A 26290-nucleotide genomic window follows, 5' to 3' on the forward strand; every position below is an offset into this window, starting at 1 on the left:
GTGCAAACTATATGGATTTCATAGATAGCACGGGTCGGAGGTTAATTCAATTTGTTACTCGAGTGTTTTTCGTACTCAAAATTTTAACGGTTCAGTGAAAATTTTGGTTTCAATTTCACGACAAATCACCGAAAGTGACAGAACAGTCGTTGTATGATAAGTCCCTGTATTAGATTATAATAGCAACTTGACTCTGGTACTAGTATTGAATGGGGTTTTAAATATAAAATTATCGTTTTCAATTATTGTAGTTTAATTCGTTTGTGGCGTTTTTGTGGTATGGTTGAGAATAAAAGAAATAGGATGTGACAGATGATTCCTGAGCTGCAATGATAAGACACGAATCTTTATAAATATAAATTTGGGATGTAATTGCCGTGCAGAATGAGCCGTGCCATGAGAAAACCAACATAGTGGGTGTGCGACCAGCATGGATCCAGACAAGCCTGCGCATCCGCGCAGTCTGGTCAGGCTCCATGCTGTTCGCTTTTAAAGCCTATTGGAATTGGAGAAACTGTTAGCGAACAGCATGGATCCTGACCAGACTGCGCGGATGCGCAGGCTGGTCTGGATCCATGCTGGTCGCAAAGCCACTATGTTGGTTTTCTCATGGCACGGCTCAAATGGTTTTTTTGTGGTTTTGTAAAGGTACACCTATCTTAGTAATGCATCAGGAGTTTTCGCACGACCTCAAGATTATGAAATTGGATCTACAACCGCACATATGTATTCAGATATTCTTTTGTTTCAGGCAGCATAAAGTAGACTCAATTTCTCAAGATTCTTTACCTGTCTGATATAACTTTATATTGACAAAAGGAACAGGTTTTTCCGCTTTCCTTTTTATTATTTTTTTTATATTATGATTATATGGAATAATATTATTCGACGCGTTAAAAGACAAGTTAAATTTTAATACACATTATTTTAGTGTTATACTGGTTTTAGTTAAATGCTTTTGTACATCGATTCTATATTTGATTTTTTACAAAATCATGGCCTGTACTCATAACTTTTAACAAGTTAGACTAAATTCAAAGTTGAGAAATAAATAAATTCCCCAGAATGTTTTTATACACTAGCGCTTGAATGTATTGTTTCCATTATTGCTTAATATTTCAAATTGATATTTATCAGCCATAATGTTATAGCAACAAATACAAAAGAAAAAAGCATTTTTTGGCGAGTCGTGGAAACACCGATTCTCTCCGCTTCAGTTTTTACAAGAAAATGCACTTTTTAATGAGAAGTTGTCAGCTGAAAGTTTGTTAGGTGGAGTCAAAGCTTTAATTGATTTCAAACTGAAATCAGAAGTAACTAAAATGTCGAGTTTACGGCAGAAATAACTGTAATACTGGGTTTACAAAAGAAATTTCTACAATAATAAACATAAAAGAGATACTGTGCTGTAAAAGAAATAATAGTCATCCAATTGTCATGTAAGAGTACGTTTGCGTGTCTGGCAATCCCCCAACAATGGAAGCAGCATAAATGGGGATGATGTGTGTTTTTGTTTATTATGTTCTGTTTTTATTAAAAGCGCTTCAGTATTTTTTTTTATTTATTTCCGAACGGAATACTTTGAATTCAAACGTTTGATTCAGAACTTCAAAGGTGCATCCTGTAAACAGTGCATGAAATAATTTGCATTGAATAAAGGCTTATCCTTTCTTTTATCATGTAAGACCTTGTTTACACTAGCGCAATTTAACATTCTTTTAACTTTTTTTCTCTGAAATAAATGAAGTCAAACTGAATCAGTTTAAAACAATGCTTTTGAAGAGTTGTCTTAATTGAATACAACTATGAGATTTATCAAATCCAAGTTTCTTAACCGAATGATACTTATGCGTAAAAAAACAAAACGTAGCTAAAATATGTAATGATTTATACAGCTTTGCTTAAGAAAGAAGCTTTAACAGAACCATGGTGTCTTTATAGCAGACAAAAAACACTGAATGGAACACATAACCGAAATGGCTTAAATGTACATGCTACCTCATACCTGCACATCCGTGCAGTCTGATCAAGATCTGCACTGTTCGCCATTCAGTCAGTATCTTTTTGATAAGCACCTCTTTAAACAGTTAATGGTACTGCGCAAATTGAAAGATGGACAAGTTCATTATAGAAATTCAGCAGGGTAACGGTTAAAATGTTTAATTCCTTACAATATTTTGTGGCGATGTGAACGGGGCATTGCAAGTTAAGGTGAAATACTTATAATTACGTTGGATTAAAAAACTAGCAGTCACATACACGGAGTTGAATTCCGTGCAATTGTAATGACTTACATCAAGTCATAGAGGCCATAAAATTTTATTACGATCTTTGCCGATAATAATTTGCCTCATCAATTAAGTAATAAATGTTTTAGAAATTATTAAATCCGTTTTATTCCGTGACAACTTATTTCAATCAGTGTTTGAAATGCTGAAATCAAATATGGCCTCCCAGAAATCACGATAAAATTTTGCAATAATTCTGCCTGAACATTGAATGCTTAATTAGAGTATTATGATCTAGTCTTTAATTTCTGATTTCGAACAACTTGAGTGAACAATTTTCAATCATGAAAGCTATCCAGTCGCGTGACATTGTGTCTTCGCCCATTTGGTTCCCGGATTCAATCCGGAAGGCACACCGTTTTATTTAGGAAAACTTGCTATTAACCCTTTGAAATTAAGGCTTATTTATGATTGTTTTAACTTAAATAGTGCATCATCTGATAATATAATTTTTGAAACAAATAACAAATAAATTATACATTTATATGACGGAAAATATTAGCTCGCGACGGTTTCTGAATTTAGCGTCTTAGAAGATTTGTATCTGCCCGGTGTTTGAAGACGTTATAGCGGTATTCCATTAAGACTGCCTAATGGCAATTTATTATCTGCCCGGATGATATGATTTTCCATGAGAAATGGTATATTTGTATAAATTTATGTGGATTTGAAACGCGATATGATGTTCTGTCTGGTTTGCAAGATGTCCGACAGGAGAATAACACCCACCTTGTAAATTTTCATTTTTTTTTCTGAAAAGAGAGAACAATTAATTACAAGTCCTGTACAACTGAAAATCGACTTACTTCGTATCATGTCTTCAACTTTACATGAGTCTGAGACAAATGAACATGAGTAAAGAGTCTAGTTAAACTTCGTTAGAGTTCGAGATATCCATATTATTTTGTTACGTTACCTTAGACACAGGGAAATCTCACTTGAAATGAAGAAACTTAGTTCAAACATATTTGAGCCGCACCATGAGAAAACCAACAAAGTGCATTTGCGACAGGCATGGATCCAGACCAGCCTGCGCATCCGCGCAGTTTGGTCAGGAATCATACTGTTCGCTTTCACACCCTATTGCAATTAGAGAAACCGTCAGCAAACAGTATGGACCCTACCAGACTGCGCGGATGCGCAGGCTGGTCTGGATCCATGTTGGTCGCAAATGCACTATGTTGGTTTTCTCATGGTATGGCTCATTTGACAGACGTTAAGGAATAAGCATAGACAGTCCATATTTCTATTTTTGTCTGCTAAACTATTCATTTCCTACTGTAAATTACAACTTTCTTGAAATTCTTTGATTTTTAATTGCCGTCATTAACAATGTCTTACTCCATAGTGTAGAAAGCTTTAAGGTATGAGTGAAAAACAAAATATGCAAAATTATGTGGCTGAACTCCAGTCGGTTGTAAATACATTTTTTTCCATTATGCAGCTAACTCTTATTTTTCAGCAAAAACTACAGATTTCAAAAATAATACAGAATCATAAAAAGATTAATGTACAGGTGAGCACACAAAACAATCTCCTCTTATTTCTTTGTCTTTTTGTTTATCACTGATTAGCCGTTATTGAAAACCGACAGTTGAAATCACGGTATTCTATAAATCAAATGAAAATATCATAAATTGGCATAGAGCATTTCATTGCCTTTGTAATTTGATGGTTATCTGCCGACTCTAGAATTTATTCGATCTTTGCACGAAAGTGGTGAAAGCTTTCTCTAATGGAACGAAAAATTACCCGCTATTTCATATGAATTATTTGCTACTTTTCATTATTCCGTACATTAAAACATATTTAAGGTCTCGTTTCTTAATTTGACTAAATGAATTGCTCTAAAAGCGCATCAATCAAAAGGGAGAAAACTCCCCAATTTCGTTGATTTTAGTTCCAGCGCAGATTACGTCCCTTGCAAAACCGCATAGCCAGTTGGATATTGGGGGAATACGTGAAGATAATTATAATGTTGAACCACGAAGGCAACAGGTTTTAATCATAACGGTTTGTCAATAAATAAAGCAATCTGAATTTATGTTACTTCACAACTTACGTAGAACGTAATAAATAAGTGGCATGCAAATAATTTTTTTTTATGAAAATCTAAATGTAAGAAATAGAAAACAAAGCCTCGCCCAAACTTACTGCCCCAGTATGGCCATATGTTACTTTTTGATAATCATTGACAAAACTAAGTAAACTTCCCTTTCATCTTGATTGTTAACTTAAGGATGGCTGTAAGTGGAGATGGAATAGTACGGATGAGACCAAAATAAACCCCTTGGAGCGAATCTTCCCACGCTATAAAACATTTCTATAAACTTTCATGACTCTTTGTCAAATACTTTTGAGATACGTGCGGCACAAACTTTCCTTTCAGACCCTTTATACATATTTGAATGATTCAGTGGTTTTCTACCTGGTTTTACGGAGAGTAATAGCTGCACATCGCATAATGTTTGATGACTATAGGTGAAAAATTGTGTCAACCGGTCATCCAAACTGACGGACAGATGGACAGGCAAAGGCAAGTGTAATTGCTCTCTTTCCATCCCTGGAAAAATGGGGGCGGTGGTGTGGATGGCATCGTGCACAAAAACGACTCATACATGTATAATTATAAGCTTTAAGCACAATTTGTATTACCCGAAGTAATTTGCCGTTCACCTTCATCCCGAAGGAAAATCAATGGACAACCTAAAACGCTTGTATTGGTTTCAATGTACAATGTGTTTAAAATGTACGAAATGTATCCAGCCATGCGTAGTCTATAGCTTTACTCAGGGGGGTAACCTTTTAAAACACTTTGATCAAGATTCATTTAGATTAATTCCCTTCCTTTCTCGTGGAGTGCGGATTCAGACGCTTCTTAATTTTTACTTTTCCGCATTTACGTGTGATTGAACACACCTTTGCACGTATTCTTGCTGTCGGCTATACTTTGTTTATGTTATGCCCAGGTCATAGTGTCACGTTTTGGCCGCCACGTATGAGATATGTTTGGAAACGTGGCTACATCGTGAGCTAACGTAGAACAGCATGGCTGAAACGTGACAAAACGTAAACTGGAAATTTTAATTTCGGACATGTTCGAAATACACTGCCGTTTTCCAACAACGTACTACAACGTGGCAACGTTGCGAGAACGTAGTACAACGTACTATAACGTAGCAAAACTTTTTGTACGGATGGACGTACGGACAAAAGCAAATCTAAGTCCTCCCTTATCAATTTTATAATGAATGAAAACCCAAGAAGAACCAAAGACAAACAAACATAGTTCGATTAAGGTTTAATAAAAGGACTGCGGTATGACAAATTCTTTACGGTGATTGTACACAGACCATAATTATAGTGCAATACTGCCTGTTATAAAGCTGCATTTACGCTCGACTATCGCCTGAGGTAAATACAACTTTCAAACAGGCAATATTACACCGTACGACATTTGTAAAACTACACTAACTTCAATGTAATACAATATCACAATGTTTTACGAAAAGTAACAGTCTTACACAGTCTATGGCTCAGTCTGTGACACAGTCCATACTTGTCAACGGTCTTGATGTCTATGTAATGAAACACTGAAGAGTTCAGGGCGAAGCTGATGCTTGACGCTGCAAAAATGGGGTGTGTCTCCACCACAGTATACGACCCAAGTACAGACGGTGAGGTCACAGGCGGAGAAGACTGTGATCGCGTCATCTCTGGCATGGTGACGTGCGGCAGTGGTACCGGTGGCTGTGTGACTTGGGCCGATATACTCATACATGGTCGTAATGTGGCGCCACACTTATGGCACTGGTCAATCTGCCCCAGAACGGTGATGAGGGTTGAGCGGTTCTGATGAGTGTCAGGATACGAGTTATTAGACCCAGGGAAGTGCCTACGCCTTTAGCATCTTGAACAATGAAATGGGTCCAATCGCTAAGGTGACTATGTCTTAGACTAGCTGACAAACGAAATAGAATGTCCTTTGTTAAAATGTATAGCCGGTGAGACCAAATATCTCATATATAGAATTTTCCTCTGGCCACCTTGCCTAAATGATTCCTGTACCAATGATTTGTGAATGATTTCTATTATGAGCTAAATAATTTCAGTGATCAGGCAAATCACTAAATATTTCAAACTAACAAATTTCAATTAATAATGATTAGCTCAAACTCCTATAGGCTGGAGACTCTATACTTGACTAGTCTTTTTGTTGAAGTTCCCGTCAGACGATGTCTTTGAAACAACAACATACGAGTCCTTTCGTATAGACGCTCGGCCTCTGTCCTCTTAATTGAAGTTGCAACTCTGTATAATTGCCCTGACTCCTGGATGTTCAGCGCCTATCTGCTATCACATGTAGCATTCAACTACCGTACTGGTATATCCCCGATGCCTTGGCTGTACTTCTCCAATAACGCTTAACCGTCTATAAGCTGGAACTCTCCTACTCTCAGTAGATTACCAAACTCTGGGTCTCTGTCTCAGCTTTCCGATGCTCAGCCTATATTTGCTATAGTCTATAGCATTCATCTACCATAAAGGTAAAACTCCTACGCGCTGGCCCTATAGCTCGAAACCTTGTTGAAATTCTGCAGTTTTTCTTTAGTCTATGAACTTTAAACGTCTTTTTTTTAATTTATCCGCCCTGACAGGGTAGTTGCAATAACCTCCTTCTCAAGGTACTGGGATAAATCATTAGTTGAATCCTTCGTGTGCCTTCTTCGATCGCTGGATACCGAATGCTCCCTCTGTCATCCACCTACCTATTTATACCTCAGTAGACGTGCTATTTATAGAACTTGTTTCTAATTGCTCCAAATTTATATAAAGTATTTTACAATGAGTACTTAGTCTAACAAATATCTGGTTCCATTTAACTGTTGTATATAACATAGTGTGTGATGCTGGGATCCTGCTATCAGCATAATGAACCCAAATTAGCCACAAATCACCCAAGTCCTATTATTAACAGCAATTCAACAATAATTATAGCAATGATAGCATGAAAAGGGAGTCCAGCACTATCTGTGCTTAATGTGTTACGTTATCAATATATCAAACATACAAGTTCTGACAATGAGCATGTCCACAAGATGATTTGGGTCTGGTACTGGTGCTGCCATCCAGAGAGGTACTGCGCAGAGGGGCTGCTGTACTGAGCAAGGTGTCCAACATTCTGCTGAATCTGGCTCGGCCCTCTAATCTGAATTAACACAACAGAATACAAATGTGACGCACCTTGTCATAATTATAATCAAGAAATACACTGATGACAAGTCAATAAGCCCGGTTTTCCCATGGTGCATCGCGAAATTAATACAATATTAAACACTTTTTCATACAAATTCATACTGCAATATTTGTACTGTCATATACATTGTATTGTGTTCAATAAAGTAAAAATGCATAGAACTAAAAATAAAACAAATGAAAAATAAATAAGCTGTAGTTCACACAGTAAATTTTTAATTAATTAATTTCAGATAAGAAATTATTACAAATTCATCATGTGAACTATATTACATTTATTGGAAGTTTACTGTACTGTACTGTACTGTACGGTGCTGTGTTGTGCTGTGCTTTCATGTACCCTGTTCAGCCATCCAATGCGTGACGAGCTTTTAGCTGCACGTGGTTGTAGCGTTGCGGCGGCGAGGCATAACGAAGTACAGCGTAGAACAACGTGACGACAATTAGGTGACAGTGTGGCGGCAGTGGGCATAACCCGACTTTGATATTCGTTGTCACCTGTCAGCTGTGCCACAACGGAACAACAACGAGGCAACAGCGTGGCTATCACGTGGCTAGCCCGTGGCGACAACTTGGCACATCGTGGCAACCGGCTGAAATTCCCAAATCGTGGTTGTCAGAAATGGAGCACAAAGGCGCGACCAAAAAGTAACACTAAGACTGGGGCATTACTGTCTTACCTCCTAGATAAAACATTTATGCTTAGAAACGGCAGATCAGTTTCCATCTTGATCAGATAAGAAAAGCTTAATGTTTTGCCCCTCGAGTGTCTTGAACGTTTTACCTTTAATACATTTCATGTATACATATAAGTTCACTACATGGATTTCACCGTTCAGACAAAAGGAAAAGTCATATTACACAAGGGGCTGTAAAATGACTAAGCGCAAAATCATGCTTCCACATATGTATCAAGTCCAAACTATCATTTATATATTGTAAATAAGTGTATTTTGTATGGTATGGTACGAAGTTGTCACGACATTCGTTATAAAACATTCGTTAATAACCAGTATTGAGTTAGCTCTACATTCGACATTAGCAAAGATCTTATATCAAGCTGGAACGACATTCGACATTCAGCATGCACCAAAGTCGAATGTCAAGCTGGTACTACATTCGACATTCGTCAAGACTAGATGTCGATCTGTCACGATGTTCGTCAAAACCGAAAGTCGAGCTGGAAAGACATTTGACATTCACCAAAACCAAAGACAAGCTTGCATAGAATTTAACACTCACTTAGAACCAAAGTCGAGCTGGCATGAAATGATCCAGCTGGCATGGCATTCCACATTTGCAAAATTCGAATGTCGAGCTTGCACGAATTTGGCAGTCGCAAAGGTCCAATGTGGGGCTGGCACGGCATCGTACATTTGACAAAATCCAACGTCGATCTGGTATGACATTGAACATTCAACATGCCCCATATTCGACTTTTATTCGCTGGTATCCAATTCTAGTATTTTCGTTCAATGTTATTTATATTAATAGATATTTGGTATATCGGCCCACGGTGAGAATGATTTTCCTATGAAACACTGAACCATTCCTGTGTATCGTGTGCAACCCGAACCAATGTTTGGATTATATGCGTTTAATAGATTGTTATCAACAGATTGAGTCCAGCAAGCCCATATGGATTATGGAGACGACATCATATTTATGGAATGGGAGGTAAGTGTAATACACAAGATAATTACTCAGTACAAAAACTGGGCAGCAAATTTGATACATGTACCAAAATACGTTATTATACCTCACTTTTGTCTACAATGATAAAATCCCATTACCCATAAAAGAGATATTATGACTATCAAACACATTTTCAAACATTTTGCCACGTGACCGAGCGAAAGTGACTGTCAGGTCATGTGACCGCACTGATATTTTGAATGTCATATAAGGGCAAATAACTGCTTCAATGTTTTCAGCCAAATCATGAAATGATTGCCTCCCTTGTACACATATAGTAGTGACGTCACTGTTTAATGTGTAAACAGACGATTCAGACAAAAGTTAAAACAGTTGAATTAAATGAATTAAAAACTTTTTTTAAACTTTTTTATGAACTTAATTTTGTTCGGTATAATAAAATAAATATCATATGGCAGCGTGTAAGACATTGATATTGTCAACCCTCGAAACAGAATGTCACCACTCGGCTTTCGCCTCGGGTGACATTCTGCCCTCGGGTTGACAATATCAATGTCACACACGTTGCCATATGATATTTATATATTAGTACCACACAGCACATAATCAAACTATGAACAATACAATAAACTAAATGTAAAGTTCCAATCCAAACAACTAGTTTATACTGAAACAATATATGTGTATAAAATTTATATAAATTTCTTGTCTATAACAGCAAGCGTTCTATTAGAACCTTGAAAGAAATAAGAGAGCAAGACAAACCCTGAGGCATTCACATGGCCTTGACCTTTCCAGCATCCGAGCCAAACGAGGCAGTTGAACGGTACTATTTTGTCCACACCTTAAAAAGATCTATACAATGATGCATCTGACAAAACTGAGAAGTCATTTAAAGATTGTTTCTGTACCCTATGTGCAATCAAGTATAAAAGCTGAAGCAATAATGCTTCTGACCAAGTCTGTGAGGACCCGAAGAGCGGATCATGAGAAGAAAACGTTGTTTTAGCATTTTTCCCCTATTTCTTTCAATGTCAGACTCAGTAAATAGGGTCAGGTGAAACAATTTTGACTAACTTTAGAGAGGTCCATGGCAGGATGCTACATATCAAGTGTTGTGTAAGTCTGCCCAGTAGTTTTATAGGAGAAAATGTTTCCGGACAACCCACCGATAGCAATAGCTCTTTCAGGTGAGTTTAAATTAGCATTTAAATATTATATGGAACGCCATCGGTATGCTATGTTATCGTACTCGAAATATATATCGCAGTTAGATGAAATCTTAAATATTTGAAAATTGATTAAGTGTAATACAATCGAGGTGCACTGACCAATTTTACACCAATCTGAATTTACCTAATATACCAACCTGATACCCGATACGACTGATTTCTGTCTAAACGCACTTTCTAAATGCCTAAAAGAAATAGCCTTAACTAGTTATTCATTAAATGCACTGACGTACATAGTATATATATATAACGCATTTTCTGGTGTCGCATAAATGTAACACCAACAGGTTCCTTACCTACTTGGCTCCGCGCCAATACTTTTATTTGTCTCATAAAACCTCAAAGGTAATTTGGTTTATGCATCAAACATTTTTTGTCGACAAGGCATAATTACATGTCAAAATTACTGCCTTCCAACGAAGTTTGTTATGATGAGCACAGTGTTTTCCCCTAAATGATATGTTGTAGGTATGAAACCACCATTAGGTTTTTCATGTGGACGGAACATTGAAGATCTGTCTTAAAAACTGTCATCTAATTTTAAACATTTACAGGCACTTAATGATGCATTAATTTTATTCAGATTTTTTTTTTACTTTTTATACTTATGTACGAAGTTAACAAAATATAAAAAAATACAGAATGCGCTAGAAACGAAAACTACGTTTATGTTCCTTGCAGGATACCATAGAAATACAATGTATTTATATCCCACAGTAAATTATCATTTATACAAGCAATATTAAGTAGTTATATTTTTAAAAAAAAAATGCCTTGTCTTGAGAATAGTTTGGCAGCAGCTTGTTTCGTTTTCTGTTGTTTTCAAGCTTACGCATTTCCTACTAGAAAAGGCGCGTCATGTGCTATTCTTTATATCTGTCAATTATCCGCCCAGATCTTTGCTAACAAGTTTGAATTAGAAAACAGATCTTTATGAAGTTAATTATGAACTACGGCTCCATATCAGTGTCATCCAGTAAAATACGAAATTTAACTGTCTTACGGTAGTTGACAAACGCGTCAGTGCCAAATTTCAACATCAGTTTTAAACACAAAAACATGATGGCACTAACACGGTTCCCTACCCTGCTTGTTTTCAGAGATTGCAACGGAAACGAAATTGTGTTACATTTTATTAATGTAAATCCAGATATGTGCGGTTACAATTATTCTATAAAATTTTAGCTTTTGTTTGTGAATAAACTGTTATATTGTAATATTACAAACTCAGTTGTAATCCAATGAAAATAACATTCAGGATTACCTACTTGTATATACAATTGTATAGTTTGAATTAGAGTTATGCAGACAGAATACAAATTGGGTCATTTCTTAATGGTATTATCTTCAAAAGACAAAATGTTTCAATTATAGCTACACATCCATGTAACCGCTCAGGCGCACGAACGTTCTGAATTATACGTGCAGTATCTGAAATTCTCGTTTTACGGTCCGATGGAAAATGTTTCGCACGGAGCGCGCCGGAGCAAGTAATCAAAACAAAGATCGTCTATTGATGAGCCAGCAAGGTATTTATAATATCTTTGCCAAAATTCGGAAGAAACACAAACTTTCACCCCTATCTTTGATATAGATTTTTGTCTTGTGCATAGATCTTACGCTGTTGCGTTTTGTTAATATTCTGAGAAAATGCTACATATTTCTGTAAACACTAATTAACTTCTGACTTTTTCCACTGATTGCAGATAGTTAACACGAAGGATTTAGATTTTTTAAGGAATAATTTTAGTGAGAAAAGGTTAAGGATATAGCAGAATGCCAGGTAAAATTGTTATTTTTATGTTGATATCTGTTTCAGTTTCATTCTAACTATCATTTATTTCCGTGTGGCACTATTTTTTCTATCCTTTATTCCATACTTAGATTTGAACTTATATACTAGTAATCCTATAAACGCATTGTAAAAAGATTTTTTTGTCGGAAAATACATTAACACTCGTTTGGTATTCATAATTCATTTTCGAAGTACGTTTTTTCTTTTTATATTAATTTTGAAAATGATAGTTTACTATAGATATAAGCTAACTGATTTACATCTTTTAAAAATGTGTTGGTTTGTGTTAAAACAGATCGTACAACTGTAAAATGAATGTAAATACTATAAATTATACAGTAGTTTTTGTCTGTGCAATATGATAAATACATTTATGTTATTATTATTTCTACTTTATCGCCCTGATGTTTCTTATCTTTTTTCTTTTTTGTGTGTATTTTAAATAGATTTACCTGTTGCCTTAAGAAATGTTGTATGAAAAGAAAGCAACTAGTCTTGTCACTATGATGTGCGATACAGACCTGTGATAATGATCATATCTTGTTAGATGTTGACAGTTGTTGTTGTATGAGGTCACCTAATTAATTTATTGTATGTGGTGGGTGGATAAGAATGCATATTGCCATCATAACATATCAGGCAGTACGTCAATATGTGTTTCTCATCTCACGAAGGAGAAAAATAACGTTGGTGTTTTAGGAAAAAAGGTGTATTGTAACTAAGTTATTATTGACACTTAGATATCTTTCTTCGATTTACATGTTTTAGTCTATGTAAGATATAAATTATAAATGAATCAGAAACTTTACCTGTAACCGTCAAAGAATAGTTATATTTCTTTATGTATCAAAGTAAGTTCACTTCATATTCATGTACGACGTATAGAAAACTGTATTCGGACCTAAAGAACACTCGGACATTAAACATTGTTTTAAGTACATGTACATTTTTTGCTTTAATTCCTCAAAATGCTTGTGTTTCTGTATATACAAAAAATTCTACTCCACTGATACACACATAACTCATGGTACTTCTTACAAAAATATGTGCTCCATCGCACATGAAACAAAACTACTGTCAAGTTTGGCCTTTCATATAAAAATACAACAGCCTCGTTATAGTTAATGCGATTTTATTGTCGGATTACTTGTTTTATGCATGTTTTGTGACTGTACTGCTTCTATTTTTGCAATTAACATATGTAATTATATGTAGAAATAATTATAAGATAATATCGACATAATTAATGTGGTGACTATGCCATTTCGTGGATATTCTGTACAGCGACAAGCGGAAATGTTTGTGGTCGGAGATAGTCAACGTGAGTTACATATTATTATTATGACATTCACACTTTCTCATATAATTTCTCATACTTGTGTTTGGTGCACATTGATATAATGATATTATTTTGTTTAGAGTTATGTGATTATAGCGCTCAACTCTGCAACATTTAGGTAGAGTTGGGTCCTCAGAGTAGTTGGGCTGTGTATAAACTCGGTTGGCACGGGTAATGCAGTCTGTCAGAGAGGTGGCGAGTTCGAGTTTATGCTCGAGTCATGCTCCTGTCTGTCGTTAGAGAGGGTGCATGTTCTCATGCGGGTATCAATGTAATAGTGCCAAACCTTTCATAGACCTGGGGGCGAGTTGGGAAACGGTATCCCTCTCGTTCATACCGAGAGTTCATGTAATGCAGTTTTACTCGTAACTGAATCTGTTTTGTAGGAGCGGACATTTAGAGAGACCAAATAAGTTACGACAACAAACAAACACAATAGTAAATTGATTAGTACAGAACACTTTGTTGAAAATAAGTGAAAGCATGTGGGTATGGTATATTCCGCTTAGGGTAATTTAACACTTGAACGTACTTTTAAGAAAATGAGATAAATAGGTCTGTCAGTTTCCTCACTCCCCGAAGGAAGTCGTGACACGTTCTTCAGAAGTGAATAAGGGAGAAAATAGTAAAATAAGCAGAAATAAAGATCACCTCGAAACTTTCCAGAAAACTTTTGATATTTATGATAAGGAAAAACAGTAAACATCAATATAAGTGAAGGAAACGTATAGCTGCCGAGTACTGTTGGTATAAAGTTATTTAATAGATTGTCTTGCGTGTTTTGAATTTAGGAAAAAATGATTAAGAAAGATATTCATTCAGAGAATCGTGCACATGTCAAGTAACAGAGGAAAACCATTGGTTCTATCCTCTGTAGTTTACCATATGCACATTTTAATGCAGATAGGTACAAATTTAATTTCACTCGCTGTTTCAAAAGCTTTTCCCCTTTTAGAAAAGTAAACTAACCACTTATTTCGCGACTGAATCATTTATGACTTGGCAACTCAATCATATTTCAATTATTTTCAGATGATTTTTGTAATAAAATAGTCTTTAACTGTCTAACAATTGACTTTCAAAACTGTTTATTACCTTTGGTGCTGTGCGTACGTATTTTCACACATCCTGTGAATGTCTTAAGTTTTTTTTCTTCAAAATTATAGTTTATGCAGTCAAAATGCAACATTATCATGTTTTCTTTATAAGTATAAAGACTGGGTCCTGTTACCTGTACTGAAACAACAATTAAGAAGACCATTGTATTGAACACATTTTAAATCACTTTGAACACCCAATTCCACATATAAAACTCTATCAGTACTCGGAAGAAAACCTAAAAGAAGTCTTATCATAAACATCAGGATCACTTTAGCATGATTAAGCTACGACTGTAAGAAATGTCAGACGTCCACATGCTAGGTCGAAATACATTTAGTATATTCGTCTACGTTTTCTTCGCTTGTCTTAAATTATCATAGCAAAGGCATCCGTAATATAGATTTATGAATTTTCTAAGAGGAATGCATTATTGTATGGTTCTCTGACTGCTTGTGTTACCTTACAAATCGCTCGTGTTATCAAGTTTAAGTGTTTCACTTACATCAATTTCCTTTTAGTTCAAGGTAAAATGTTCAAGAAGTTGTTAAATTGGGAAACTTGAAGGACCTCCGATAAGTGAAATATAATGATTTTCAAACGACTTGAAACCCAAAAATATACATTTCTTGCAACCATATGATCTGTTTTCATGCCTGCATTAACTCTTACAACGGAACTCAGTGTGATACTTCGATGCTCGAATTGCGACCGAAATAAGCGACCTACTTTTCAATCACTTCCACAGTGCTACAGTTATATTTTTTCTTTTCCTTTTTGTTTTGGAGATATAATGACGTGTCCATTCAAAGTATACTACTTTTGTATGACCCTGCAACATTTAGAATGAGTCGTACCTTCCATTTCAAAAGAAAATGATGTCCTTAAGGATGAAATTATTGACGGTAACTTCATGACAAACTAATGAAAGCTTGAAACCTCGAGTATGAGATAAAAATGACGTATTGTTTTCTCTAGTTTTTTTTTTTTGTAAAAACTTCGTTAGTTATTGCTTTCGTTATACATTGTATGCTCTTTTTCACCAAATAGATGCTATTTCAAGCAGAGTGTCTAGTAGAAAGGCAAGGGTCCTATAATCATTATTTCCTTCGCAAGATGTTTAGAAAGGTGTTTCATTGTAACTCCTTAAACAAATCAAAATCCTTGTTGAAAAATTAGAAATCGATCAGCATATTCTCTAAAGGGTTTACAGTTTCTACTGGAACTAAACCAGTATATGTAATCCAGTTTTCGAAGTTTGGCTGATTAATTCTAGTATGTTAATTGAATTTCATTTTTGTTTGGATGATTGACGCTGGTTGTAGCTTCGGGCAAATGGCTGGTGATCTAGATGAAGTATTTATTTCCACCCATCGCATTTCCTGCTAGTAAGAAATTTGGATCATTCCGCCATACGTCCGGCAAGTTGCCGAGAAAAAGTAAGGCACTCGTTATATATACTTTCTTCATTAAGATATGAAACAATACCTAACATTTAACCTGCTTGCGGCAAGTGATTCAGCCTTTGCGATCAGTGCAGACCAAGGTCAGCCTGCACATCCATGCAGGCTGATCATGGTCTGCACTGTTCGCTATTCAGTCAGTAAATTTTCAGTGAACACCCCTTCAAATAATAGATAGTATTGCCCAAAATAAATACATTTTAAAAATTTAGCAGACTAAAGGTTAAAGCAGTGTTAATTAAACAGGTGTTCTTGTTCAGCTGCAGCATTGAGCGTAGTTACTGTATCAAGGGAGGTAAGCTCCAAACATATTATTATTCTTGTTTATCAGGAATGTGCCGTTCTACGTGAAGTTTTCCAGATGCTGAGATCTTTATAGTTGCTGCAGTAACTCATTAATCAATGCCCCTTTTTCTTAAGGTGTCAAATGTCAGAGATCGATTCCGTTTAAATTTTATGCCTGTCAATGTATTTTTGTTTTAATAGTTATCATAAAAACAAAACAAAATAAATAATGACATTCTTACGTCAAGTCTTACAAAATAGTCCTTTGAAAATGTATATGGAGAAGTAAATAAAATCTGCTTTGAACTTATTGCACATGTATTATAATTGAGCCGTGCCATGAGAAAACCAACATAGTGGGTTTGCGACCAGCATGGATCCAGACCAGCCTGCGTTTAAATTTTATGCCTGTCAATGTATTTTTGTTTTAATAGTTATCATAAAAACAAAACAAAATAAATAATGACATTCTTACGTCAAGTCTTACAAAATAGTCCTTTGAAAATGTATATGGAGAAGTAAATAAAATCTGCTTTGAACTTATTGCACATGTATTATAATTGAGCCGTGCCATGAGAAAACCAACATAGTGGGTTTGCGACCAGCATGGATCCAGACCAGCCTGCGCATCCGCGCAGTCTGGTCAGGATCCATGCTGTTCGCTAACAGTTTCTCTAATTGCAATAGGCTTTGAAAGCGAACAGCATGGATCCTGGCCAGACTGCGCGGATGCGCAGGCTGGTCTGGATCCATGCTGGTCGCAAACCCACTATGTTGGTTTTGTCATGGCACGGCTCATATGAGAGCTAGATAAAGGTATTTGTAATAGACGCGTTTCCAGTGCGTCTTTAAGGGCTTTCAGGAGAACGTCAATACATATTTCATTCATAGTTAAACTTTCAAAATACCGTGTGATAAATTTTGCCACTTGTACGTATGGCTGAAAACGTAACATGTGAAAACACAACGTTATTGGTACTTTCAGTTCTATAAAAATATAGAAAAGGAAGAACATGTACTAATAAATGAAGTTTATGTATTCGTTCTGTGCAGAATATTCCCCCAATAGAACGTGTTTAATAATAATTCTAACACGATCTGCAGCAATTGGTATATAAACATATAGCGAAATCGCCTATACAGGAATCTACGATAAAATATGGTTAGCTGTTGCATTTCACCCCCTATAATTGTTGCATAAGAGATTCTACTTCAGTTCCATTACATACAAATTATTTCAGGGCCAAACGGTTGAAAACAGCATCTCAAAACCATAAATGTGATAAAATGTCATACTGACTTACGCGTAGGACCGTAAAACACGTTTCGATCTCTACAAGCGAATTCAATTGGCTTAATTAAGATTCAGCGGTGATGTCATAAATGTATGACATAAAGTATGACGTCATAATGATGTGACGTCATATAAAGTTAAGCTCGTAACTTGTAACACAGGGTCAACTCGCCTAATTTGATGATTCTCTTCAAAATTAGTTTGCGAGCTGTTAGATTACTAAATTGTAAATACTTCACAAAATTTTGATAAAAAGAAACAAATATCTATACGTTCCATTGGCTATGCAACTCTTTCTACCCATAGGGTGTAAATTGTAACAGCATATGACCCGAATGACGTATTACGCTGAAAATGTAGTACTGTAAAATGCGAATTATTTGTGTTGTTAGAATCGAAATAATAAATATGTTCCAATAATTTTATCTATTAATAAAACATGGGCAGTCGTTTGGATGCGAATAATTAAATCACTCGTGCTGCGCACTCGTGATTTAATTATTACGCATCCAAACTTCTGCCCATATTTTATTAACTGATAAAATATAGGATCAGATTTATTATTTCTTAAATTTCCTTCGCTCTCCGTTCGTCAAAATATCAGTACTAATCAGATTTATGAATTATAATACCGTATAGAAAGTATCAACTCCTTGATATTTTGTTTTCAGTCGTCATGTTCTACGTAATGACTACATTGGTTTCTTTCATTTTGTTTAAACAAAACCTTAGTTCAAACCTTTGGTAAATGGCTATATCTAAAAACCTATATATAACTCATCTTAATTTTTTGGATAAATGTTTTCACTAACATGTGTGAAGTTAAAATGCGAATCTTAAGTACTTTCAGAGCCTATATTAAGCTCATGGCAATAACTATATGTTTAAAGCTGGTTTAGTCTCTCTTGACTGATGACCGACACCTTATCCTTGACTTGGCACAACCACACTCTTATTACTGTATCAAGCTTACCAATGACGCTCTGTTGTAAACATGACATGGCATGACCTGGTATAGAAACTGTCTCTTTGCTGAAATTGTGTAAATTAAACGAAGTATGTATTCGAGTCCTTATATAATTAAATGGTGTTTCTGTTGTAGCTATTCCGACTATTCATTTTTGTACAAATCCGTTTATGTAGGCTACACGTTCATACATTAACTTCGACAGAGTTCGTTTGAAGATTATTGCGCTCTGATAACATGTCCTTTCCTATTTAATCTTTGGAAGAAAAAGTCCTCAGTTATAAAAGTAACCGTTTGCAATCGGGATGGAAATATCAGTCACATGTTAACTATATTTCATATCTGTAGCATTCATTTGCATACTTTGACTTAGTTTTCTTCTCTCAAATACAGTACATCTCATTGCAAGAGATTCTCCTGTACGCAACTTTCTATAACTGAAAATAACATTATGAAGCGGTGTTATTCCGTTCTGTATGCCAAATTTAAGGGCAGATCTAAGCTTCCTATTGTCTGAAAGGAAATGCTCCATAGGAACAATAAGTTTTATTGCCAGAAATAAAATCTGACACAATGCATTTTATCTGAATGTTTACAGATGCTAGAATTTTGAAATTATGATGCCGAAATTTTCAGATTCCGAAAGGGGAACTGTCATTTACATCAATATCTAAACATTCCAGTGATATAGATTTAAAAAAATCAACTTTTCATCTACATGTTATAATAGGAATGCGAAAAGGAATCTTCGGTTGTATTTCCTCAATACAAATATTGCTGAACGCACCCTAGATTCCTTAAAATTCAAACAAATACAAAACCCGGATACAGTTGATTTAAGATACCAGTAGTACAATAATCACTGAAATATTGTTGAAAAAATATCAGATTGAAACCAATCGTTAACGTTTAAGATATTTGGAAAATTTGGGTTGCTCCTGTGGAGTTTCAATATTGTTGATCTCAAGCAGCACAAATGGGCGGGTAGATGTAACTGAGTCTATAAATTATAATGAAGTTTCCTACAATTTGTTTGATTATCATGAATTATTACGGATTTTTTTTTGCAAGGCGGATAAGTTGGCAACAAGTAAGGATTACAGGTGTTAACATTGATATAACGCGGCATGTTTTCTGGCAAGAATAACGTAAACAAACAATATTGTATTGATACAGTATAACTTAACTATATACTGTTTATCAACCCTGAGAAGTCTAGATTACAGGTACAAATCTGGAAGGGTTTTCCGCTAACTTCTGAGTCTGACACTTTATACATTCTATGAAAAAAGATGGACTTTATATATCAGTCAAAGTAAAGTAGGCCATAGATATCGTGGTATGGGTAGTTGTAATAGATCAGTTGGAAGTACCTAATCGATATTCAAGTACCCTCTTGATGAACTCTCATATATATTTAGGTTCTGGCAGTGAATAAGAAGTGATCACGAATTCCTGAATAAATGATGAAAACAAAAACTACATGTAAAGTGAAGAAGAAATATTAAATGCAAAAAATGTCTGTTTTGTATATGGCGTGAAACATTAACTTCGACATTTACACGTAATAATAATCATTTATAATTAAGTATGAAATTCGTCACAAAGGCTGTCTTTACGGGGTTTGTTATGAATTTTGCAAGCAATAAGTATTTTAATTACATCAAAACAAAAACTTTCTTGAATGGAAGCAATGGAACTTATTCATACATGGCCATGCACACTTTTCTGAAGCTATTGAAAAATAATTGAATTGTGGGTTTGTTTTTCTGGCATGTATTACATTTATGGCAATCATCAGGAACGGGTTAGTTTTGTGATTTGGTGATAGGAGCACCCGTGTAGGTTAATTAAGGAAATCACGCTGCGTCTTTTATGTCCTAACTCAACAATATGACATATTTTATTTAGAAGAAACTCTAACTGTTGTAGACAAGTGACTTAGGCTTTGTCAAAAATAATTACAACAAAAGTAGTCTTAAAGGGAATATGGAATCAAGAATATGTATTTAGAATACACAGGGATTATGAATAAACAAAATGATGCAATGTTCACAAGAATCAGCGCTAGAAAGAAAAAATAACTTGAAATAACGTTGACATGAAATGCTCTACATACCATAAAATTAAGTCCGTTGTTGAGAAACGTTGACAAGTTTTATAAAGGACATTTAGACCTAGTTGGCAAATTAACAAGGTTGGATTATATAATTACAGTGTGCATCTATTTTAGATAAAAACTTTCTCACAACTGCCCAGTTGAATAATGTAAATGCCTGAAAGGTAACGTACAAAGTTATCTTCTTTGATGTACAATAAGTGACTGGTACTTTTTTAAAATTAAGAAGAAATAAACACAGTTTGGTCAGTAGTACCTTTTTTATCATCATAACAGAATGAGCACAATAGATTACTTTTCATATGATTGCGAAAGTCTTCCTAAAGATTACTGTATTATTATTTTTCTTCTGCTTTGATGTTGAAAATGTGTGTCAGCTGCTGTTGATTTCAAGCTTTTTGACAAAACTGAGGTCGACCGTAAATCTATGTGAGAAATACTTTTATGTTGTGTATGGGCGCAAAGTTTAAGCTTGTAACTTGCTTTGAATACATTGTACAAGGATGTAACATTTCTTGTAGTATGGAAGAAATTTAGACACACCACCCCATTTCTGTATTGCTCCTAGTTGAATGCCTCCTAATGCCGTCCTAAGCACATTCTATTACATTAATCTTGATGTGCGTAAACAGCGAAGATATGTGCAGCAAATGGAGAAACTGAACTAAGAATGATAATGTTAAAAATATTACTAGAAAATTTCCTTGATGCTTCTTTGTATAAAATAATGTCATAATTATTCTCTTGTGATATTGTTTTGCTCAAAGTAGATATTTTTACTACTTTGAAAGGCTTGCTGAAAGTACTAGAGCAATGTCCCGTAGTATACCTATATATTTCATTTTTTGTCTGTTTTCTTTATGTTTCATTTTGTGTATGTACTATATGTACATGACTGTACATCTGTACATACGCTGTTGTAGGGCTGCTGCGGAATGTGGCCCGTCCTGTCGGATCTTTGTCCTTATTATAAAACCAAACAATGCTAAATTGAAATATTTGAAGGTACTTATCATAACGCCGTAAATGATTTTATCTTTGAGCAATGCGATTATTATGTTTCCCAACCTGAATGAATGAACATTTTGAGCAGAAGGTTCAATTTTGAGCTATCACATGAGATCGACCATTAAAAATATCAAACGTCAAACTGAATGTGTTGTGCTAGTTGGTGATTGTAATCAGTTCGACATTGGAAAACGAAAGTTGATCATATAGTTATGACAGTTCGACACTACAGCTCGGTGTGTATAAAAAGCGATGTAGAGCTTAATGTCGATTCTAACTTCACAGGCTTTTGTAAAGAATATACATCTTATTACCCCTGTAGTAAATGAGATTCATTTTATGATACCCATGCAATACAGAATACAATTTTAAATTTTTACGCACACCTACAAGGATCTAAATGACAACAATCTAGCTTTCATAATGACCACGGCAGAAGTGTGAAGGTATATTATGAACACAGTCATTGTCTCATATGTATGGAAACCAGGGCTCCAGTTATGCAAGTCCTTCCTTATCAAGATTATGGATGCCTAGACTAATTTTACAATTTCGTTTTAGAACACACTCTTGAACGCATGCATATTTAAGAAAGGAGAGCTACATAAATAGAATAAGGTTTATACTGTAACACTTTCTTGAACATGTTCAAAGATAAGAAAAGTGTGCTTCATAAAGGGGTGTAAACTTTATACTGTAAGACACTTTTGAACGTGTACAAATGCTTGAAAAATTGTGACGTAAATCGGGTAAGGTTTTTACTGTAACAAACTCTTTAACGTGTACAAATACACGAAAAGAATGCAACATAAATGGGGTATTTACTGTAACACTTTCCTATACTTGTACAAAGGGGCCTCCGTGGCCGAGTGATTCAGGTCGCTGACTTCAGATCACTTGCCCCTCATCGAGCCTCACTCGGGGCATTGAGTTCTTCATGTGTGGAAGCTATCCAGCTGGCTTAAAAAGGTCGGTGGTTCTACCAAGGTGTCCGCTTGTGATGAAATAATGCACGGAGGGGCACCTTAGGTCTTCCTCCACCACCAAAGCTGGAAAGTCTCCATTTGACCTATAATTGTGTCGGTGCGACGTTAAACCCAACAAAATAAATAAATAGATAAATAAAATAAACATGTACACATATAAGAAAAGAATGCTTCATAAATGGGGTAAAGGTTTATACTGTAACACTCTTGAACGTGTACATATACAACAAAATATTGCGACACAAATGTGATAAGATGTATAGTCTAACACACTCTTAAACGTGTACATATACAACAAAATATTGCGACATAAATGTGATAAGATGTATAGTCTAACACACTCTTAAACGTGTACATATACAATAAAAATATTGCGACATAAATGTGAAAAGATGTATAGTCTAACACACTCTTAAACGTTTACATATGCAATAAAAATATTGCGACATAAATGTGATAAGATGTATAGTCTAACAAACTCTTAAACGTGTACATATGCAATAAAAATATTGCGACATTAATGGGGTAAGGTTTATACCGTAACATACTCTTGAACGTGTACAAAGAAAAGAAAAAAAGAGCGCTACACGAATTGGGTATAATAATACAAATAAAATATTAAATAATAAGTAACATTTAAACTTAACTTTATTGAAAGAGATTGTTTCAGTGTGTGTTTTAACCTTGTTAACAACTTTCATGAATTGCTCATTAGATACAAAACAACATGCGTTTCTCAAGAAATTGACATACCCAGGGATAAGTTTACAAGACAGCAACATCCATTATCACAAAATAAGAAATAACAAGCAAATTCAATGAATTGATATCCCCCGCCGAAAGGGTTTGTGGTGAGGAATGGCAAAAAAAAATATAACCGGCAAAAGTTAAGGATGTTACTAAGAAGCAAATGATTTCATTAGTCAAAATCATTTTAACAGAAAACGAATGCTTTTTTTTTGGGCGGGGGGAGAGGGGGGGGGGGGGGGGGGTGCAGCGGGGCTGACCGGGTGAGGGTACAAAACTTCACATGTTGATTATATATAGTGATGTAAAATTAAAAATTAAAAAAAATTAAAAAAAAATAGGAGTGGAGGGTGGAGGGGGGTGGGGGGAGGGATGCATGATCGGGGTGGTGGGAATGACTGAGTGGAGAGTGAGGTGGGGGAACAGTAAAACTTTGCATGTTGATAAAATATTCATGGAAGGTTTGAAAAAAAAAATTAAAAAGGAATGACTTTTTTTTTTTTTGGGGGGGGGGGGGGGAAGGAGTGGGTGTGAGCAAGGCAAGTTGGTGACCAGGTGTGGGTACACAACTTCACATGTTTATAATAAATGTTCATGGAAAAGAATGAAAGAAGTTTAATGAAATTCTACCAATTGGTTTGTTTGTTATGTACAAATCTGTGGATTTTTAATCAATTAAAGGGCAATAACTCTAATGGAAACTGAATCTAAAAAAGGAAATTGACGGGCATCATCGCAGTATGCTTGTTCATGTTTATTTCAAGTTTTATGAAATTCTACCTGATAGTTACTGAGAAATGGCTGCAGACGGACATTTTTGGGCATTTTCCATTAAATCAGGGGCAATAACTCGAAGGGAAATTGACCAATCCAAAACAAAACTTGACGGGCATCATCGCAGTATGTTGGTTCATGTTTATTTCAAGTTTCGTGAGATTCTACCTGCTAGTTACTGAGAAATGGCTGCGGACGGACGCACGGATGGACGGACAATGCCATTTCAATACGCCCTCCCGATTTCATCGGCGGGGGATAATAAACATACGCGAAATATTTGCAATCGTATGCATTATGTTATGCCAATTAAAGCCGATAAAACATGTCTATTTAGCCCGTTTTGAAATAAAACATTCAAACGCCGATAAAACGTGTCTATTTAGCCAGTTTGAAATAAAACATTCAAACATTGAATAAAATGCTCGACCATTTTACCGTTTGATAGGAATAATCTTTGTTCAGGAATCGAAGCTGTACTCCTGTTATGAACACTTCACTTTCTTCAACGAATATTTGAAAAGTGCTATTCAACTCATGCAGGTGATTATGTTTAACTGCACGACTGAACTCTGCTGCCGTTAATCTGAAGGAAACTTTCCAAAAATATTATTTTTATTGCCAGGTTAACTCTAGAAATTTCACAGATGCCATATCATTATGAACTGTTGATCAAATCTCAATTCTTGTTTTCCCAGTTTTCCACTCAGATTATATAATGATTTTATTTCTTGTTAATCTTCGTTAGCAACACATGATATGTCTTATGCGTATCCTTGTAACTCAATAACCAACAAATGTAACATATGCAAACATCAGTGCAACGGCTCAGACTACCTAAACAATACAAATTATTGATACCTAACTGAAACAACAGTATGTTTGAATCAAAACAATTTGTAGCTGATCCTCTTTACTAACCGAATTTCACAATATCGGTGCAGTGCACATCCATAATGACAATTGACAATATCGGGTGATATCAATAAAAACAAACAAAACGTTCTGTGTGAAATAGTTGGCAATGTGGGAAGAATAAAGTTAGATACAGGTGTTACCTGCATCATGTCTGAGAGGACTATAATAAGCAAACGTCATTCCACTGATACAACAAGTTGTACTACCTCTTTGTGAGCAGTCTAGACGTTGGGTGTCAACTTATCATAATTATCCGCTAATGAATGCATGTTGGTATCAGACAGGACTTATGATTAATAACCTCAGATATGGAAGAGTACGTTCACTATTAAAAGTGCGCAGTACACGTATTTTGGAAACTATCTCAGAAGAAGTAATTAAAAGCCAGTGGTAAAATGCATAGTTTCTAACGTGAAACACATTCATTAAATGAATACTTTGTATACATACAGTGAAGAAAACGTCAATGGCCGCACAGAAAGTTATGTATGTTTCCTTTTTAACTTACAACTTTTTGCCGTTTTTGGTGCTTATCTGTTATGGCATTTAAGTGTGAATTGACAAGTTTTGTAGGCAGATGTCAAAGATGCTTCAGTACATAGCCACAAAACATATCAATGATGATATAAATAGTGTGGAATGAACTTTCATTCTTTTGTGTAAAAAGTCACGAAATTTCACCGTCTAGGCATATTTTTTCTATTTATATTAAATTCTTCGAGTGTATCTTAGAGCTCCAGTCGTGTTATCCAAGAAAGGTCTTCGTATTCTTTCAGCATAATTAATGGCTCCAGCAGGGTCATCCACGAATAGTTTCCTTATTCATTCCGTATATTCAATGCTCTGGCTGTATCATCCACGTACATTTAATGTTTCCGACTGTGCTGTTAAGAACTTTTAGATATGGCTCTCAATAAAGGTGTGATCGGGCTATTTCAGTAACAAACATAGTCCAGTAGTAAAGTGAGAAATCGAAGCATCGGCAGTACATCAAACAGTTTAAACGCGATTTCAACGATGTCCTTAATGAAATGCCCTTAGAGGACTTGTAGTTTCGTTTATTAC

The 26290-nt window shown here is 35.3% G+C and overlaps 1 protein-coding gene across 3 annotated transcripts in view; it reads left to right on the forward strand.

The window, feature by feature from the left end:
• Positions 1–11933: 11933 nt before the first annotated feature.
• LOC123556604 (uncharacterized) overlaps positions 11934–26290 on the forward strand; it is a 169382-nt gene continuing 155025 nt past the window's right edge. Inside the window, exon 1 of one of the 3 annotated variants that reach the window (XM_053542874.1) lies at positions 11934–11961. In XM_053542874.1, the coding sequence (XP_053398849.1) occupies positions 11949–11961 (13 nt within the window). In that variant the 5' untranslated portion in view covers positions 11934–11948. Of the gene's footprint in view, positions 11962–12069; positions 12216–13356; positions 13549–26290 lie in introns of those variants that run through there. The other 2 variants (XM_053542876.1, XM_053542875.1) reach the window with 2 other exon arrangements.

The sequence above is a fragment of the Mercenaria mercenaria genome, chromosome 5 (genome assembly GCF_021730395.1).
Source record: "Mercenaria mercenaria strain notata chromosome 5, MADL_Memer_1, whole genome shotgun sequence".
In the NCBI taxonomy this organism is placed as follows: Eukaryota; Metazoa; Mollusca; class Bivalvia; order Venerida; family Veneridae; genus Mercenaria; species Mercenaria mercenaria.